The sequence below is a fragment of the Eublepharis macularius genome, chromosome 12, assembly GCF_028583425.1.
Source record: "Eublepharis macularius isolate TG4126 chromosome 12, MPM_Emac_v1.0, whole genome shotgun sequence".
Taxonomy (NCBI): domain Eukaryota; kingdom Metazoa; phylum Chordata; class Lepidosauria; order Squamata; family Eublepharidae; genus Eublepharis; species Eublepharis macularius.
In genome coordinates, this window is record NC_072801.1 from 11,551,093 (window position 1) to 11,571,535 (window position 20,443).

General features: G+C 43.2%; 1 protein-coding gene across 1 annotated transcript in view; it reads right to left on the reverse strand.

Moving 5' to 3' along the window:
* The window catches only part of TTYH3 (tweety family member 3), a 110,253-nt gene that overhangs the window by 35,191 nt on the left and 54,619 nt on the right, over positions 1 to 20,443 (reverse strand). Inside the window, exons 3-6 of the mRNA XM_054992556.1 lie at positions 5,496 to 5,607; positions 4,529 to 4,749; positions 4,030 to 4,125; positions 696 to 768 (exon numbers count right to left, since the gene is read on the reverse strand). Of these exons, the coding sequence (XP_054848531.1) occupies positions 696 to 768; positions 4,030 to 4,125; positions 4,529 to 4,749; positions 5,496 to 5,607 (502 nt within the window). The remainder of the gene's footprint in view (positions 1 to 695; positions 769 to 4,029; positions 4,126 to 4,528; positions 4,750 to 5,495; positions 5,608 to 20,443) is intronic.

Genomic DNA, 20,443 nt, shown 5'->3' on the forward strand with positions numbered 1-20,443 from the left:
AGCTTTATTTGGGGGAGGTGGGGTGGTGGTGGGAGCATACCAATGTGTATCTCTCCACCCCTTCTCCGCATGCACAGCCCCCGTCTGAAGCTTTACAGAACTCGATTGTGCAGAATGAATCATCTGCCACACCTCCAAATGGGAGTATACACAGAAAGCCTCTTAACGTCCTCAACAACTATTTTGCACCAAAATCATTTCTCATTCCTTCTGTGTCACCCATTCCTTAAAGTGCAGCGGAAAAAACATCTAGTAAAGCATGGCTTCTTTGCCTATACATCAGCATGCTGTCCGCAAGTCTCAGTCCCACATGATTTCTGTAAACCAGAGACAAAGTCCACTCGCACTGCAAACACTGCTCTTGCACAAGGAAGCTTCACGAAGTTTAATAAGTACTACTATTCTCATCCCTGGGATGTGCACGGGGCTAAGGCTGGCTGAGATTATGAGGGGCATACAGAGACCCTTTACTCTCTCTTACCATTCTGTTTTGTCACCTTCAAGTGCACTGAGGACTGGGTGTGGAAGGCAGGGTTCCCTCGAACCCTCTGTGCAAAGGATTCACACACTGTAAATGAACAGTTCATGCCCTTATTCCTTTGTTTCAGCAACAATGATGCACAAGAGATGTGTGCTCACGTGTCTGGTTAACCTATAGAGATAACGGAGCACATTTTTGTACCAGAGCCACTTACCACAGCAACAGCTAGCTCCAGACCCAGTGATCCCCAGCTCACAATGAGGGCAAGAACCCCTAGAAGACATACCCTGCAGAAGGAGGAGAAATGAGGCATGGTTGACAGATGGATCGGCTCCAGATGTAATACCTTAATCTTCACCACAGTCTGTAATTCGTAGTTCAAAGCAACAAGGCAAAGCTGCCAACCAATTTGCATTTCCGCAACTAGCAGTTGCGGGGGGTGGCGGCTGCCAAAGTCAGCATCTTGGCCATGTTTAGGAAACTCAGATCAGCACTGTACAAAAAGCTCTGTGCAGAAAACCTGAAACTGAGCTAGGCATTAACAAAAATGATCATTTGGTAGACAGACCTTTATTTTGAATAAAGAAATAAACCTTGGACGCTCATGCACACACAGATTCAACCAGACAACAACGCTGGTGGTTCACATTCTTGAGGTAGGAGAAGAATGAATGGATGTGAAGTGTGTAGTCCAGGGGTGGAACCAACCTCTAATAGCGCTCTGAGCAGATACAGACCTGGCCATTTCATACCAGGGTGGAGTGGTGCTTAAAACAACAAACCTCTGTTATCCGGGGGGAGGGCTTCAGTGGGGCCTCCTGCTCTAGAACAAACCCACCTCCCTTGCCACTACCCAATTAATCTGGCCTCTCCCTTCTGGGCACAATCCCAACAGCTGCCCAGAGGTAGAGGTGTATAGATACTCTTTCTTTGCTCCCATCACTTCTCAGTTCAGGGAAGACAGTGGGCAAACAGGCAAGGAATGCAAAGAGAAGCAGAACTCTGTGGCTGGCAGTGGGCCCTTCGTAGGTGCCCTGCAATACCAAGCCCTGACATCAGCCTTGTTTTTTATCTCTCACACATTTGGTAACAATTCTCTCTTCCCTGCAGATGACAAAGAAGATGGAAAACATTTTATTCCATCCTGATCTTAAATCCATAGGGCTCACAGAAGTGCTTTAGGGGGTGTGATCAGACGGTTCTTGGTCTAAGCATGTGGGAAACCACCAAATGCAAAAACCCGGAATAGGCATATTGCAAAGTAGAACAAATGTTTTAAAGGTAGGGTCTAATAATTCTTAAGAGTACAATGCACAGGATCTGAAGGCCCACACAACTGATCTGACGTGCACCAGGTGACGGGAACACCAGCTTTGCCCTACCCACTCTCCCGGATCACTGAAAAAATACTCCTGAACCTAATGGAAATTTCAAAGTTGGTTTTGAAAAGCAAACATCCCCTGCCCTCTGATGCCGTGCTGAAGGACAAAACACACACACCCTTCAAGCCCTTTGAGTAGACCTAAATAAGTTCTTTATACTGAATCAGACCCTCAGTCCACCAAGGTCTGTATTGTCTACTCAGACCGGCAGCTGCTCTCCAAGGTCTCATGCAGAGGTCTTTCCCATCACCTGATATCTGTTCCTTTCAACTGGAGATGCTGGGGATTGAACCGGGGACTCTCTGCATGCAAAGCAGATGCTGTACCTCTGAGCCACAGACCCTGCTGTAGGGAAGGTTGGGGGTTCAAAATACCAGGGGCCCTGATCATCTGTTAAGCTGGGCAGGTCAAGTGATTTGTTTTCATGCAGTGGTTGGGTTGTGTGTGTGTGTGTGGGGGGGGGCAATCAGAAATCTTTGCTGGGGCCCAAAGCGGCATCTTGAGCAGGTAAATGAAGCTGAAAATCTTCCAGTTTCAAAATCCCTCACTCTCTTGCATCGACAAATTATTAGGAAGCATGGCTGCATGTGTGAAATTCAACTGCCACGTTTTGTTATCTACGCCACTCAATCTTGTGCATATTTATTTTTCAGTAAGTCTACCCCCATGTTCAACAGGGCAAGGAATGCAAGAATTCACCCGTAAATTAACCAAGGCAGGCGACAGCTAAACTCCACCAGAAAGCTTGGTAAATCCTTAAATGTCAAGTTCTAGCCCCATCTTGTGATTTCTCAAGTCATAAAAAAGCAACACATGAAAATTGTGCGAAAGTTTTCAACTTGTCAAAACAAGGAATTTAATTAGCTAACAATTTGTGTCATCTGATTATGTGTGTGCAATATAAGGCATCAGTGAGACAGAAGCTACAGACATGACAAAGTTTCTACTGAGTGACACCAATGCTTTGCCTTTACTTCATAACCCTGTCCAGTGGTGGCTGTTTCATCTCACTGCCAATATAGCCAGAGGAACCACCCACCCTCCAAACAAAAAAGGTAACATATACTCTGCCATCTTCAAGATGCAAATTCTGGAACGCAGGTAAAAGGCATCTTATCTAGCATTCTGTCCTCTTATGGTAGCTTGATTCAGGTCTGGCCTGTACATGGATGGATGACCACCTAAGAACCCCAAATGGCTGCCTGAGCTCTTGATGAAGGGTGGAATATAACAAAGCAACAAAATAGTAAAGAGTCCAGCAGCACCTTTAAGACTAACCAACTTTATTGTAGCATAAGCTTTTGAGAACCACAGCTCATATCTGACAAAGAGAGCTGTGGTTCTTGAAATCTTATGCTACAATAAAGTTGGTTAGTCTTAAAGGTGCTACTGGACTCTTTACTATTTTGCAACTACAGACTAACACGGCTAACCCCTCTGAAAGCAACAAAAGGATCCTTTATGCAAGATTAGATTCCAATTAACACCCCCAAACCCACACTGAAGAAAAATATTCTTTCACCTCATCTAAGCCTCCAGAGCAATCAAATCAAAACAAGTCAAGTGTTTTGCCAGAAAAGTCCTTATCTTAAAAAAGAAAAACTAAAGGGAAGAGTGAAGAACAGTGGGAGGGGTCCAACTGGAAACTCAGTGTTATGTCCACTGTCCCTGTACATGGTAAGTAAGGGATCTTCTGGGAATGATGCCTTGCTGTGCTAAGTTTAAAGGCATGCACAAAACCAGGTATATTATATTCGTTTCATCCATAAAATCTGTCCATATGCCTTAGATACAGCCAGCACCGTATCTAGAAAAACGCCAGCCAGATCACGCTCATGCATCCTTTGACTTGCTGCACTGAACTCAGCCATTCACTGGGGCCTGCAGAGCGCATGGCAATCCCCTATTACATAGCCTCACACAGGCTGCAAAAATAGAAGGTTCATCAAGTCCCCAGTGGGCTTCTTGCTCAGCTGGTTCAGCAGAATTCAGCTTGATGGATCGCAGGTCTGCCCTAGACAGCCCATCTGAAAGTCACAACTACAGGCTCCCACGGCGAAAACCTTTCTCAGTTGCCCATAGAAAGGTATGAACAGCGCAGACCTGAAGGTTAAAACCAGCTTGTTTCATTCATTTTCAAGGGCCATTCCCACCACTGAGACTTACCCCATCAAAATGGCCTTTGAGTTTCTGATCAGCCCAAAGAGCACCAGCAAACAGATCAGGACATGGAACATGAGCAGGCCCAAATATCCCAGCCACCTAGAGAGAAAAAATCAAAACAGCGACAGTCAAAAGAGAGAATTAGGACTAAAAGAGCAAGCACGGGACAAACAGATAAGGCCTTCAATTCCTAGTGTAACCACCCCCAGATTAATGAGCGGTGCAGATACTTGGCCAGCAGGATTTTGAGAAGTTAATGGCATTGCACTGGTGCAGAAGTTCACCCGCTGTTCTGGCTTGAAACAAAAGCCCTCCTTATAATCCGTGTAATTCATATTTGAGCTTGCTTTACTGGCCAGTGCTTGTGAAACCTATTAGTCTGAGAGGGACAGAAAGGGCTCTGAGTCAGACGTGGGAAGGAAGCATGGCACCCAGCCCCAAGCAGTCACCACAATAAAAGGCTGCAGAGTTCCATTAAAACAGACTCCGTTCTGCTGCTCACCTGTACCAGTCATACAGATCAATCCGGACTGCCAGCTCTTCCAGAGAGACGTTGTCGTTCTTCCAGAAAGGGATCTCTGTTGTCTGCCTCACCAGATCATCTAGCAGCCCTTGGAGCTTTTGAACAACATGCAGGTAATCTGTCTGCTTGGCAAACATTTCTTCAAGGACTACTAAGTTTGGTTCTGCCGTTTGGTTCAGAGCAACTGCCGTGTCCAGCACCTGCAGGGAAGCAAGAATGACATGATACTTAACAAGGGATCTCCATGTGAGCGCAGACACAAGACAGAAAGGGCCAAGCAGCCAGTTAATCCAAGGGTCAGGGTCCAGATGGATTCTCCAAGGCAGCTGTTCAATATCTGGGACTTCAATACCTAGTGGTTCAGCTAGATGCAATACCAAAGACTTGTCTCAACAAGACCTACAAACCAGCAATGCATGCTTACGTATTCATAGCGTCTCCCATTCAATGGCAAGAGACCAGGGTGGAAGGAGCTTCACTCTTTCTTGGTTTTTCTCACAACATCCAGAGTTTTGCTGCTGTGCATGAAAGGACCACTTTCTACTATTATGTGCCTGCCTACCAGTCAGAGGACTGGGCCAACAGGACCTGGGATCCGACTCTTCAGATCCTCCTCATTACTAAATGACAGAACTGGTAAGTTAACTGTTTCCCCCTCCTACCTTCTTGAGCAGCAACAGCCACCCTCTTCCCCCCAAAGTGTAGCTGCTTGAACCATGCATAATCGTGAAAGAGCATTTCTTTATTTATTCAAGCAAGCCATAGCGGTTATTTTTAGAAAAGGACAAAGACAGAACAGAACATCACCTTCTATTAACAGAAGCCATCCAAGCCTTTCTGGGCGGCAAGTAAGGGAAAGAGAAGGCCCACAGGCGGACAAAAACCTTGGGGTAGGATTCACCCACCTCCTGCCCATACGGACTCTTTGGGAGTGGCTTCAACTCACCCGGTCTTGGACCCCAGAAACAGTGCGATTGGCATGCCGTAGGGAGTATGTCAGCCGATGAATACCATCACTGGTCTCCCCGTTTCCATAGAAGCCAACAGCTATACCAGCACTATGAGAAAAAACAAACAAGCAAACAAATAAATATCTTCGGGACCGCCTCTCCCTGTACGTTCCCCGGAGATCGCTCCGATCAGCGAATAAATATTTACTTGTGGTCCCCAGCCCTAAGGAAGCCCGCCTCGCTTCAACCAGGGCCAGGGCCTTTTCAGTCCTGGCCCCAGCCTGGTGGAACGCTCTGTCAATGGAGACCCGGGCCCAGCGGGACATATTATCGTTCCGCCGGGCCTGTAAGACAGAGCTGTTCCGCCAGGCGTTTGGTGATGGGGTGGGGAAGGTTCTCCCCACCACTGCACCTTGTTAATTTGTTTTATTATTTGTATATTGATTTTAGTTTTTGTTTTTATCGATTTTTTTTTTTTTTGAAAAATTTTTTATTGGGTTAGAACATTTTTATTTTTACATTACAATCAATTTTCCCCTAATTTTTCGTTTCTAACCCCCTCCCTTTCCCCCCCTTTTGTTGACTTCCAACAGCTTTCCCACCCTCTGTCCCTTTTCCCTTACTTCTATTAAATTCCTCTGTCTAAAACAGATATACATTCTCCATTATATTAAGCAGTGCATCATTAACTCCTTTAATTATTATACACCCAAACTATACGTCTTTAGATAAACAATTTATCCCATTTTCCAGTTTTGAATAATTCTATATAAACCTATATATCATAAACCATAAAAATTTCCCACATTTAAATCAAACAATTTGATTTGTTCTCTATATATTACTCATTTCAACTTTTTATGGTAATTCTATATAACTCCTCAGATACTCAATCAATTTAACTCTTCTATACATTCAGTTTGGTGCATATAAATCTTGTCAAAAAAAAGAAAATATTGTTAGTTAGTCAATCCTCATGTTTAAACCTTATCATTAATTATTCTCTATCAGTTGACCTATACATATCTATATATATCTCAATCAATTAATCTAACTGCTTATAAATTCACATTTCTCTTCCTCCCCCGGTAAAGTCACCCCTCTCTTTTATACTTTTATTATATTTCAGTAGTTCTCAAACTGCCACAGTTTTCCTCCCACCTCCCATTTCTTCTCCAGGTATTGTTTCAGCTTCTCCCAGTCTGTGTTGAACTGCCCTGAGTCCAGATCTCTCAGTTTTCTTGTCATCTTGTCCATTTCAGCCATATACAGCAATTTGTAGATCCAATCTTCAATAGTTGGTACTTCTTGTACTTTCCATTTCTGCGCATACAAAAGTCTAGCTGCTGCAGTCATATAAAAAATCAACGTCCTATGATGGGCTGGAATTCCCTCCATTCCCAAGTTTAGCAGCAGGAGTTCTGGGTTCTTATTTATTTGAAACTGTAAAATTTCACTCATTTCTCTTATTATTTCCCCCCAGAACTGCCTAGCTACCTCACACGACCACCACATATGATAGAGGGAGCCCTCATGTTTCTTACATTTCCAGCATTTATTAGAAGTATTCAAATTCCCTAGCGCAATCTTCTTTGGTGTCATGTACCAACGATAGATCATTTTGAAAATGTTCTCTTTAATATTAATACATGTCGTTGTCTTCATTGTAGTTTTCCACAAGTATTCCCATGCCTCCATTGTTATTTCTTTATTGAAATTTATAGCCCATTTCACCATCTGTGTTTTAACTATCTCATCCTCAGTATACCATTTCAGCAATACTTGGTATACCTTGGATATTCTTTTCTTGTCTTCTTTAAGAAGGGTCTGCTCTAGTTCCGAGTTCTCTGTTCGTATGCCCCCTTTTGCAAAGTCTGAGTTGTATAAGTCTCTAATCTGTCTATACTGAAACCAATCATAGTTAGGTGATAGTTCCTCTTGCGTCTTTATTCTAAGTTTAGATACTTCAATCTTAGTTATTTCTTTATACGTTAAACATTGTTGTTCATTATCCACAGCTCTCGGATCTATCACCTCATATGGAACCACCCACAAGGGGGTTCCTTCTTGTAAGTAAGTTCTATACTTCTTCCAGATTATAAATAGACTTCTCCTTACAAAATGATGCAGGAACATCGAGTTGACCTTTACTTTGTCATGCCATAGGTATGCGTGCCATCCAAAAATTTTTTTATATCCCTCTAGGGCTAATAGTTTCTTATTCTTTAATGTCATCCACTCTTTTAGCCAAACTAGGCAGATTGCATCATGGTAAAGTCTCAGATTGGGCAGTTGCATTCCGCCTCTCTCCTTTGCATCTTGTAAAACTTTTACTTTCACTCGAGGCTTCTTGCCTGCCCAAACAAAATCTGATATTTTCCTCTGCCATTTTTCAAATTGTTTAGAGTCTCTGATGATTGGTATTGTCTGTAACAAAAACATTACTCTTGGTAACACATTCATCTTAACTGCTGCAATCCTGCCCAACCATGACAGGTTCAATCTATTCCATTTGATCAGGTCTCTCTCTATCTGAGTCCATAATTTTTCATAATTATTCTTGAACAAATCTATATTTTTTGCAGTCAGCTCAACTCCCAAGTATTTCACCTTACTAGTTACTTCACAATCCGTTGTTTCCATTAACAATTGTTGTTTCTGCTTAGTCATGTTTTTGCATAATATCTTTGACTTCTTTTTGTTAATGAAGAAACCTGCCAAATCTCCAAACTCCTTGATCTTGCCTATCACTTTTGGCATGTTCTCCAGTGGGTCTTCTACAATTAACATTATGTCGTCTGCAAATGCTCTGACCTTATATGAGTAGTCCTTTATTTTTATTCCTCGTATTTCCTCATCTTGTCGAATTTGTATCATCAGAATCTCCAATACTAAAATGAACAACAATGGAGATAACGGGCAACCTTGTCTTGTTCCTTTACTAATCGTCAATTTTTTGGTCAATTCATCATTCACTACAATTGCTGCAGTCTGGTCTCTATAGATTTCCTTGATTGCTCTGACGAATCTTTCTCCCAATTGTAGCTTTTCCATAGTGGCAAACATAAAATCCCAGTTTAAATTGTCAAACGCTTTTTCAGCGTCTACAAAGAAGAAACCAACCTCTTTGTCACAACGCTTGTCGTAGTATTCAATAGCATTGATCACTGTCCTTAAGTTGTCTCTTATTTGTCTGTCTGGCAAAAAGCCTGCTTGTTCCTCCTCTATGACTTCCGAGAGCCACCCCTTCAATCTCTCCGCCAATATCTTCGCAAAAATTTTATAGTCATTATTGAGTAGTGATATAGGCCTATAATTTTTCACGCTAGTCAGATCTTGGCCCTCTTTTGGGATCAATGATATATTCGCTTCGCTCCAAGTGTCTGGAATTCTTTGATCCCTAAAAACTCCGTTCATCACCTCTTTTAGGAATGGTGCCAGTTCATTGGCCATTGTCTTATAAAATTTAGCCGTAAGTCCATCTGGCCCTGGCGCCTTTCCTAGATTTGCGGATTGTATTGCCATATTTATTTCCTCATCAGTTACTTCACTGTTCAACTTATTTCTCCAAGCTTCCGAGATCTCTGGAAGTTTGGTTTTCTCCAAATATGATGCTATTGATTCTTTGTTTACTTCTTTTTTATTATACAGCTTAGCGTAAAATTTATAAAAGGCTCTGCTAATGGTAGTCTGCTCCAAATACGTTTTGTTTTCTTCACAAATTTTATTTATTATTTTCTTTTCCCTTTTCTTCTTTAATTGCCATGCCAAATATTTCCCAGGTTTATTAGCACCCTCAAAAGCTTTTTGATTCAGTCTTTTAAGGTTCCACTCCAATTCTTTGTTACTCATTGCTGTTAACTGTTCTTGAAGAATTTTGATTTCCTGATGTATTTTCTTTTTCCCTGGTCTCTTTTTTAACTGTACTTCTTTGGCCTTTATTTTCTCCTCAATCTCTTGTCTTTTCTCCTCTTTCTTTTTCCTTGCTCTACCATTTAAGTCCATTAATATGCCCCTTACAACCGCCTTGTACGCGTCCCAAACTTTACTGGTTGGTACTTCTTTATTCACGTTGTATTGTATAAAAAACTTAGTCTCTCTTCTCAGTGTTTCCATATTCTCACTTTCCTGTAACAGGTCCTCATTTATTCTCCAGGCTTTCCTTTTTCTCCTTTTTCCAAATTTCCACATAATTGGGTTGTGATCTGAGCCTACCATCGGCATTATTTCTACCTCCTTAGTCCATAGCGCTAAGTCCTTTGAGGCCCAGATCATATCAATTCTTGATAATGTAAGATGCCTTGCAGAATAAAAAGTAAACTGTTTGGTTTTAGGATATTCTCTCCTCCATACGTCTTCGAGAGTCTCTTGTTGAATCAACTCAAAAAAAAGCTTTGGCAATAGTCCTCTTTTCTTTTGTGCTTTTGTAGTCTTTTTGTCTAATTCCAAATCTGTCACTCCATTGAAATCTCCAGCAAGAATTATCTGGTCATATACAAGATCGTCTAGGTGCTTCCTTAAGTCCTCAAAGAAGCTTTCCTTTGCACCGTTAGGTGCATAAAGTCCGACTACCAACACTCTCTTTAAGTTCCAATTACATTCCACTGCTACAAATCTAGCTTCCACATCTCTCATAACAAATTTTGGCTGCAGCTCCTCTTTTATATACAACACCACTCCTCTTTTTTTCTTGTTGGAAGCCGCTACAAATTCTTTGCCCAATTTTCCAGATTTTAAATATTTTACATCCTGTTTTCTAATGTGGGTCTCCTGCAAACAAACAATATCACATTTTTGTTTTAGTAGCCAATGAAAAATATTTTTTCTCTTATTCGGTGAGTTTAGTCCATTTATATTCCAAGATAATACTTTACACTCCATATTCATGGTTTTGTTGGTAAGTCTTTTTCATTGTCCTTGATAAATCTCTCCATCTCCCGCTCAGATCTGATACGTTTTTTTGCCCCTCCAAACTCAAAGGACACTCCTTCCGGTAACTCCCATCTGTATCTGATATTCATGTCCTTCAAAGTCTGAATTAGCACTCTATATTTTTTCCTGTCCAATAACACTGATCTGGGCAGTTCCTTCATTATAATAATCGTCTTGCCATCAATCTCCAATGGATCTTGAAATTGTTTGGTCACAATCCTCTCTTTCATATTTCTAGTTGTAAACTGCACAATCACATCCCTTGGTAGTTTCCTCTGGGTTGCAATTCTCGAGTTCACACGATACGCCACATCTAGGATAGCCACAATTTCCTCCTCCTCCTTCCCCAGGTAATCAGCCAACACCTCAGTCATCTGTTCTTGCGCTGACTTCCCTTCCACTTCTGGCAGACCACGAAAACGAAGCTGCTTCTCCATGTGTTTAGTTTCTGCAACTGACATCCTCCCCTTCACCAGCCTCATCTCTGTTTGTTGCGTGTCTATTAAATTCTCCATCGCGTCTTCTACTGTTTTAACTCTCTGCTGCGTTCCTTGTAATTCACTGCTAATCGTTTCCACACCTTTTTTCACTTCTGACAGCTCCGACTTTACTGTCTGTGTAACTTCCTTGACCTCTTTAATAAGCTCCAATTTCGTGTCCTTAAGTTCTTTCATCATGTCTATAAGTTTTTTGTCCAAGTTTTCTATTGCCGATTGCCACTCTTTTTTCGACATCGTGGGGCTTGCTTTAGCTCGCTCCCACGAATCTGCTCTCTTCCTCAGCTCCGTGGCGTATAATAAAACGTTTTCCTTTTTTTTAAATGTCCCAATCTTTGCCAAAATTAATTTTTTATATCCAAAATGTCGGGCGTCTTTTCTCTATGGTTTCTCTATGTTATTATAATCCAAGATGGCCTACTTCCTCTTCCGCTGAAGCCACGACCCTTCCACTTTCAAAGATGGCGATTCCCCACTTCCTGTCCTTTGGCAAGGGCCGCTTCCCTCCAGCCACTCTATTGTTGTTACGCACTTCCTGTCTCCCGTCTTCCCACAGCAGGTCTCGCGATGGTGTCTTTTTCCCACAGCTCCAAAACCACAGGTATTCAAAACAATAGTCCGATTTTTGTAATAACTTCTTTAAACTTAGTCTCTTTTAAAATACAACTCCTGCCGAGTCTTCACCTCCTTTTCGCTAGTCTGTTGCAGTTTAAAAGTCTACTTTCTTTCCTCTCTGTTTTTGTCAATCTGTCCCGTTTCAAGAGATAGCGATCTTTACCTTCTCTCCAGCTTTCTCGGGTTGTAATCGCTGTTTCGATCTTAAATTCTCCTCTCGACTTCCCTCCCCGATCGAAGCTTGGGTATGTAGGTCTTATGCCAGCCGAATTGGCCCCAAAATTGCCGCAGAGATTATAGCCGACCCGTCGCAAGGTGGGACCTCAAGGATCGGGGGGGAGACTCCTTGTGTAGAGCCCCCCCTCGTCCGAGATCTAACTCACCCTAGGGTCTTGAGCGTTCTTTGCCTGCTCCCCGCCTGAGAGCAGTCGGCCGCGGGTTATTTTCACCCCTCCGGCCGGTTAAAACGGCAATCCGGTCAGCTCCACAAATGGAGCTGCGTTAGACCTCCATGAATCCCAAACCGGAAGTCCTGTTTTTATCGATTTTAACTGTTCACTGCCCAGAGCCCCTGGGGATGGGCGGTATATAAATTGAATGAATGAATGAATAAATAAATAAATAAATAAATAAAGGAGCATATTTCACTCTGTTGCTGACTAGAAAAAAAAATCAGCCTTCTCCTCATTCGAAAGCAAGCAGCTCTGAAATCCAAAGCAAGGGCTGCAGCTGGGATCATTCTAATCCTGACATACTGCACAAATAAGAAAACTAGCACAGCTATAAAACTGAACGATCAAAACAAAACACGCTGCTTTGCTTTAGTTTGACAGCACTGCGCTCAGCACAGCTTTCATTGTAAAGCTTCAAAAAAAAAGTTGAGTGCCCACCCACGTGACCAGCCGTTCAAGCAGGCAGTTTTCAAAGCTTCCCACCTTCTGGGAACAGTATGCAGTTCTACCTCCTGAAGAACACTGACATATTGCAGAGGACTATGGGGCATTTTATTTATTTATTTCATCATCTTAGCATATAGTCCATTCTATATGCGCATTGGCCGGGGCTCACCGACACCATCAACAAACTGGAGTATACTCCCCCTGGAGCTGCAGGTAGCAACGGTAAACTCTCGTGCTTGGAAGATGGCCTGCCAGCCACTATTGATCTTGCCGACAAACCTCAGATTTCACCACCCCCTCCCATCACTGCTTGAAAAACCACTGGTATAAGAGAAGAACAGAAATGTAACGGATAGCTTATCAATTTGATTATGGACTTTATGGCTTCATAATCAACTTTTTGGCAGGTTCTGCATTTTAAAGGATATCAAAAACCTTGCTTTAAAAAAATAGGGCAAATAAGTAGTCTTTCTGGACAAGTCCAATAGCAGCAACAACATATTTGCTCTTCAGACACAACCAAGTTTCAGGTGGTAGCCATGTTAGCTTGCAATAGAAGAGCAAGACTTGAGTCCAGTAGCCCTTGAATGAACAACAGAATTTCTTATTGAAATCTTGTTGGTCTTTAACGTGCTGCAGGACTTGAATCTTGCTCAGACAAAGTTCAGTATCCCTACCACTGCTACAGGAAAGGAGATCCAAAGATCTTGTTCAAGGCAAATGAGCTGAATCTGATGCTGTTGGGGTGTTTCTGTTATTTGAACCCGGGGTGAGAAACTGAGAACGAAAGGTGTTTGTTCCCATTGTAATCTCTCCCGAGCCTGGGAGCCTGCTTGAGCTTGAGCACTCCATGAATCACACAGCCTGTTTTCCTGAATGCAAAGTTAGACAACCGTTAGGAGAAGGGGGGGGGATTAGGAGTAGCCTCAGGGGACCTATATCTGTGTGATATTTGTCTGTAGTCACCTGTCCTAGCAAAGATGGCATAAATGTATGATACTGGCATCTTATCAATAAGGAACGTTTACTCACGAAGTGAAGTCTCTTGAGAGTTGCCTGGCATCCTTATATTACATAGCAGAGACAGGCATAGAAGAGAGAAATTATAGCACACATTCCCAAAGTTACTTTTATAGTACACTGATTCTAAACAGATCCCACTGCATGCTGCTAGGGACAAAACTATTGTATGCCCCAAGAAAACCAGTGCAGACACTCTTCCAGCTCCAAAAAGTTTCAAGGAATATTTAAAAAGCCATTGTGTTCTTCAGCCTACAGGAACCAAAAGATAGACTTTACAGGTAACCTGGGTAACATCAGCATATGCTCTCCCACTCACAAAAAAGAGATCAGATGCTGCAAACAGATCAGGCAACGCAGACCTGTGTTGGTCCCGTGGCTTTTCTCATCCCTTTCGTCAAAGAATTCTCTGCTGGGGGACCAGATGACCTATACCTTGGCAGCTTTGCAAAGATGCAAAAAAAAAAAAAAAAAAGGCACGCTGTATACAGTAAAGGAAGACACTGACAGGGATGATTCAATTCTCCTTCATCTCTACCCCACCCCGCAAAGCTCTCCTACTTTCATCATACAAAAAGTAAAACCCCTTCATCCCTGCTACATATTCTACTCTAGACAACCACTCAGCTCGAGTATTAAGCAACATATACAGAAACAACCTCTGATGACTCTCTGATTAGCCTGGGCATGTGGGTCATCATGACAAGGAAGAGCTCTATATGTAGGGCAAGGAATGCAACTGGAAAACCTATGGGGCCTCTGGTCCACGGGAACACAAGATCCCAGCAAGCCACAGAAAGAACAGAGAACCTAGTTTTCATTGTGACCCTTTCAAGAACTGAGGAAAGTGCAAGTCTCCCTTAGGCTGCATTCTCATTTCTCCAAAAAAAAAAAAAAAGCACATGTTTGGATCCACTCGGTGCAAGAAACACTATCCTTAGAACGGCAGCAGCAGTTTTTGGTCAGAGGAACTAAGGAAGAAGGATGACCCCAGAGGAAGCAGCTGCAGACACTTTTAAGAACTGGAGTGCCAGCCAAGTAGGCACACTTGCCTGATCCATGTCTAATATGTGAAAGCTACCACAAACACATTAACTGCGCAATGAGTCACTTTATAAAAATCCATCCATCTACACCTCTGCTTTTAAGTGCCTTTCCCCTTGGTTACAAATACTAATCAATCTAAGCCATTAACTGTCTCCCACTCTCAACATACCTTCCTTGGTGGTGCTGACATTAGTGTTTCTTCCAACCCTTTAAGGCCAGAAGGGGAACATCCATTTCAAGCCAAACAGGGCTCTTAATCCCAACAGCTAACTGAAGCCCTCAGCTACAGGCACTGTTACTCACAGATTTCCCCAGGAGATGTGTAGAGACAGGACTGTTAACTACAGAAGAAAAAATCAGGAGCAGGAGGAAGGATCTCCCCAAACAGCATGAGATGGGAGAAATGTTGTGCCACTAGCCCAGAGGGAATAGATAATCTAGGAAAGGCTGGAGATTTAATTCTCTTGAGTGTTATGTGCCATCAAGTTGCCTCCGACCCATGGCAACCTTATGAATGGAAGACCTCCAAAATGTCCTATCGTTAATAGATTTGCTCAGATCCTGCAAACTGGAGGACGTGGTGTCTTTTATTGAGTTAAGCCATCTCATTTTAGGGCTTCCTCTTTTCCAACTGCCTTCCACTTTTCCTAGCATTATTGACTTTTCTAGAGAATCTTGTCTTCTCATGATGTGACCAAAGTGCAATAGCCTCAGTTTTGTCATTTTAGCTTCCAGGGAGAATTCAGGCTTGATTTGAACTAGTACCCACTTATTTGTCTTTTTGGCCCTCAATGGTATCCACAAAACTCTCCTCCAGCACCACATTTCAGATGAATCAATTTTCTTCCTGTCAGTTTTCTTCACCGGCCAACTTTCACATCTACACATAGTAATGGGGAATACCATAGTCTCTTACTTAGCTAAAATATTCACTCACTCTTGGCTGCAGGACTGCAATACGATTATTAATATTTTAATACCAGTAGTATCATTAATATTGTTTTTGTTAGTAACACAAAACTATTAAAGAAAATGAAGTATCTTAACACAACTGTGGGGGGAAATTATGGAGGCTATAAATTCTAAAAACCATTAAATCTTCCCAGACTCAACTGCAAGGCCAAAATTCCACAAGCACAGATTCATACATACACACCCTGCCGACTCTAAGAGTCTACGAAGAGCAGCATAAAGCAAAGTATCATTTCCTGCAATATATTAAGCATTATCAACTTAAAAATCTACCATTTGGCCACCTGTCTCCTGAATTTATCTGCACCAAACAGACTCAAGTCAGGAAAGAAAAAAACGCATAATCCCAGAACAGAATAAACATCGGCAACAATAGCAAACACAATCCTGAGACTGCATGATTTCCCAAATATGCTCTGAATCCCATACCTGGGATTCCCAGATACCTGTTACATCTGCTACCTTCTCATTCTCAGGAGGTGAGATAGATTTTAACCCACGACCGCAGATGCTGATGGAACATCAGCCATCAGCCACAGTGTATGTGAAACTCTCGACTTTCCTCTCAAGCACCAAGGACAGGAACTGGCTTGTTTTTCCGAAGGTGCCCGTGTCTCCTTATTACTCCAGACTGACTGCTGCCTTCAGATGAAGCTCGTTTCTCTACCAGGGAAATGGAGAGGGGGGAAATAGGACTAGAATTCTCCAGTCCTTTCCACTTCCCATACTTTCAGCCCATTTAACTTGATAGGTCTTTAAACTACTTTTATAAATAAATAAAAGGATGCTAGGACATTAAGAATTCAAGCAAACATCACAGGTCACAGACACACATAAGGGGCTACATACACCCTGGTAGCCTTACACCAACTCAGACCACTGGTCCATCCAGGTCAGCCATGTCTACTCAGATTGGCTGTGGTTCTCTAGGATCTTAAACAGAGGCCTTTTACATCACTTCCTTCTCGATCCTTTTAGTTGGAGATGCTGGGGATTGAACGTGGGACCTTTTGCATGCCAAGCAAATGCTCTACCAGAGTCACAGCCCTTTCCCTCAACTGCCCATAAACTGCAAAGAGTGCATCTCAACTGAAGCTCTCAGTTTAAGCAAAAGGGGAGGTGGAGTAGCAGAACTGTGCAAGGACAGAGGGCTTGGTACACAGGCAAAGAGCCCATTTTCCCTCTTTTAGCACTAAACAGAGACAAGGAACTGGCAAATATCTGATCAACATATATATTAGCTAAAGTTCCTTCCTCTTCACCCTGAGACCTATCCATACAAGTCTCATATTAACAATAGTCTAGTGACGGAAAGACACCTTTAATTACATACATTTTATAAGCTGAACCCTTTTTTTAAAAACTTAACGTTACTCCCAGGGATGAGTTAATTCATCCATCTAATTACCACCTTATTCTTCAATACCGAGGGAAGTGCTATTTCTGGGATAGCTGCAAAAACCATCTTTCAACACACCTGTTTGCATCTTATGTTTGCTAGAGAATTAGATATTTGAGACTGTTTGGGTGGCCAACTAGATGCACAGTACAAAAATAGGAATTCCATGTGTCCTCCCCCTCCAACCCCTCTCTTCTTGCTCCTCCAATATTTCCCTGTACTTCTCAACAAAAACAAGACATACCTCCCAAGATCAACAGAGATTCCCATGGCACTGAAAAAATAGCTAGTTCTTTCTTACAGCAGAAATTCCCCAACTGCAGCTGCGCGAGTAATTGCAAGGGTCTCAATTAGGGAACATATAACACCTATACTATGCCAGCTGCACTGGTTACCAGTTGAGTACCGGGTCCGGTTGAAGGTTTTGCTGTTGACCTATAAAGCCCTATGCGGACTGGGCCCAGCATATCTGGGCCTCTCCCCATACGCACCCCAGAGGATGCTTCGTTCAACAAATAAACAACTGATATATTGTCGAAGGCTTTCATGGCCGGAGAACGATGGTTGTTGTGGATTTTCTGGGCTGTATCGCTGTGGTCTTGGCATTGTAGTTCCTGACGTTTCGCCAGCAGCTGTGACTGGCATCTTCAGAGGTGTAGCACCAGTGCTGGAGAAACGTCAGGAACTACAATGCCAAAACCACGGCTATACAGCCCGGAAAATCCACAACAACCAAATAAAGAACTGTTGATGGTTCCTGGCCCAAGGGAGGCCTGCCTGGCTTCAACCAGAGCCAGGGCCTTTTCGGTCCTGGCACCGACCTGGTAGAACTCTCTGTCTGAGGAAACCTGGGCCCGGCAGAATTTGTTATCTTTCCGCCAGGCCTGTAAAACAGAGATGTTCCGCCAGGCATATGGTGGAGGCTAGGTTGGGCCCCCACTGGCCACACTAAAGATCTGTCCACCACCTTACATATGAGCCAGGGCTTGAAAAGCAGTATTTTATCATCGCCATCTGAAGAGAAGCTGTATTATATAAAGTTGTTTTAATGTTATTTGTATACTGTTTTATCTGTTTTTAACTGTATTTATGTAATTTGAAATGTTGTAATCCGCCCTGAGCCCGCCTGGTGGGGAGGGCGGACTAAAAAATCTAATATAATAAGTAAGTAAGTAAGTAAGTAAGTAAAGCTGGTATTTAACAGGGGGCACAGGTGAGAACAATGAACACAAGAGGCAGCTACAGGTATAGCCTGCCCCATACCAGTTGGGGGAGTAAGTTAGTGTCTTTGCCACCACATTCAAAATGACTGATGGCTGCGTTTGACAAACGCTGGATGAGAGCCATCGGTGTATTAGACTCAAAAGGCCACCTCGAAGGAATGCCTCACAAAATCTGACACAAATCAGTATTGAAAATCTGGCAATTTCCTTAAACTGCACAACAAAGAACAGAGAGTGTATAGGGTGTGCGTCTTTCACTCAAAATGTTGTAATGAGTTCCAGGTCCAGTATTTGAGCCCTGTTTCTTTTTAGTGCCCCTGAATAACAAAAGACCAAGGAAAAAAGGTTTGAAATAAGCTTTACAGGTTGGGGCAGGGGGTGGGGGGACAACAATGTTTTCAGACAAGTTATGGTATGAAATGCTTCTATTATACAACATAAAAGGAAGCCACAGACCGTAATAAGTGTCCAAAATAGACTAGATAGCTTTACCAGGCCAATCCAGATAAGCAGCATTTCAGGACAGAAAGGGAAGAAAACTTCAGAGGTTATCTTTAACAAGATAGCAAGAGCTTTTGCAAAAATTCGAGGAAGTTTGAGCAAAAATTGTGACCCAGAAATGGCCTTGGCATCAAAGAAATGTCAAAGGATGGCCTGAGTTGTACTTCCCTCATCTCCAGGGCTTTAGGGCAGACATAATACTGTGTGATCTCCTAACCCCTATCAGATGACAGGAATACCCACTGGATGTGGTACATGTCCCCTCTTGTGCTAGCAGTCCCTGTCTCCTTTTCTCTTTCAGAGACAATTATGATTTTCAGAGACAATTCTGTCAGTACAGACAATTTTGCCATACTTGGCACCAAATCGCTATTTACAATTAGAGATGGGCACGAACCTGAATACAAACAAAAAAACCCACGAACCAGCCAGGTTTGTGGTTTGCAAACCAGTGGTTCGTGGAAGCTCGTTTCCACGAACTTCCACAAACTGATCTACTGATTCGTTTGGTTCGTATTAAAGGGCAGTTTGAATGGCCATTTCCCCATGGAAATGGCCATTTAAACTCTTCCTGCCGCTTGCAAGCAGCAGGTCCCTTTAAACTATCAGCTGGCAAGCAGCGAGGGGGGATTCCCCCTCACTGCTTGCCAGCTGAAAGTTTAAAGGGACCTGCCGCTTGCAAGCAGCAGGGCCCTTTAAACTATCAGCTGGCAGGCAGCAGGGGGGATCCCCCCTCGCTGCCTGCCAGCTGATAGTTTAAAGGGACCTGCTGCTTGCAAGCAGCAGGGCTCTTTAAACACCCAAAGCCCACAGGAGGCCAAAAACAGCCTTCCCGTCCCTCAAATGGCTGCCGCCACGGCCATCTGAAGAGCAGGAAAGCCATTTTCAGGCTCCTCCGCTGCTCTGTGCGCCCGTTCAGCGGAGGAGGCCAAAAACGGCCTTCCCGCCGCTCGCAGGAGGAGGGGGAGGAAGCCGTGGGCCAGCAGGGCAGCCGGAGCCATGAGACAAGTAAGTGTGGGGCTGGGGCTGGTGGGGGGGGCTGGGGTTTGTGCCATTTAAAGGGCCCTTTAAACAATCAAATGCCCCTTTCCCTGCTGCTAAGCAGCCGGAAAGGGGCATTTAAACCCCACGAACCATGAACCACGAACTGGTTCGGGAACTTGCCCCAGCTCGTGGGAAACCCACGAACCACATGGTTCAGTTTTTTTGTGGTTCGTGCCCATTTCTATTTGCAATCATGGTTATGACCAGGTTTTCAAACAGTGGTTTGGTATCAGGTACAGTGACATTGCTGGTGCAGATGAAACAATAACCATAGAAGGTCCTGGGGGAGAGGGAGGAAATGACTGCATGAGAGACTAAGAGGGAGGTGAGGATACAAAAGTTGGCACATGCTTCTCACAGCCCAACCATGAGTAGAAGATCAGATGGCATTAAAACTGTGCCAAGATTGGAATGGACACGTGTTAGCACAGCAATAATGCCAAAGTACTCATGTTTGCAGACAAAGATTCCTTTTTGGCCTTAAGACAGGCTACAAGTGGCATAGACCCCTTTAGAAATTCACCCCAGCAAACTGGATTTCTAGCTTCTAATTAAAAAAAAAAACAAGACTCTAGCCCTTTCCAAAAAAAAAAAAAAGCAACCTGCTGGCTAGGGTTAGCACTGGAGAGCTGCAAATTGTGGTCTCCTAGTAAACCAGTTTGGGAGACCAAGTCAGATACAATCAGCCTTCAGTGTGCACTCAGGATATCCCTGAAGGAAACAAGCAGGTTAACATGCCAGCTTGACAACACATCCTCCTTTCTAATCCCAGGATAACATGACCTTGAGTGGGAG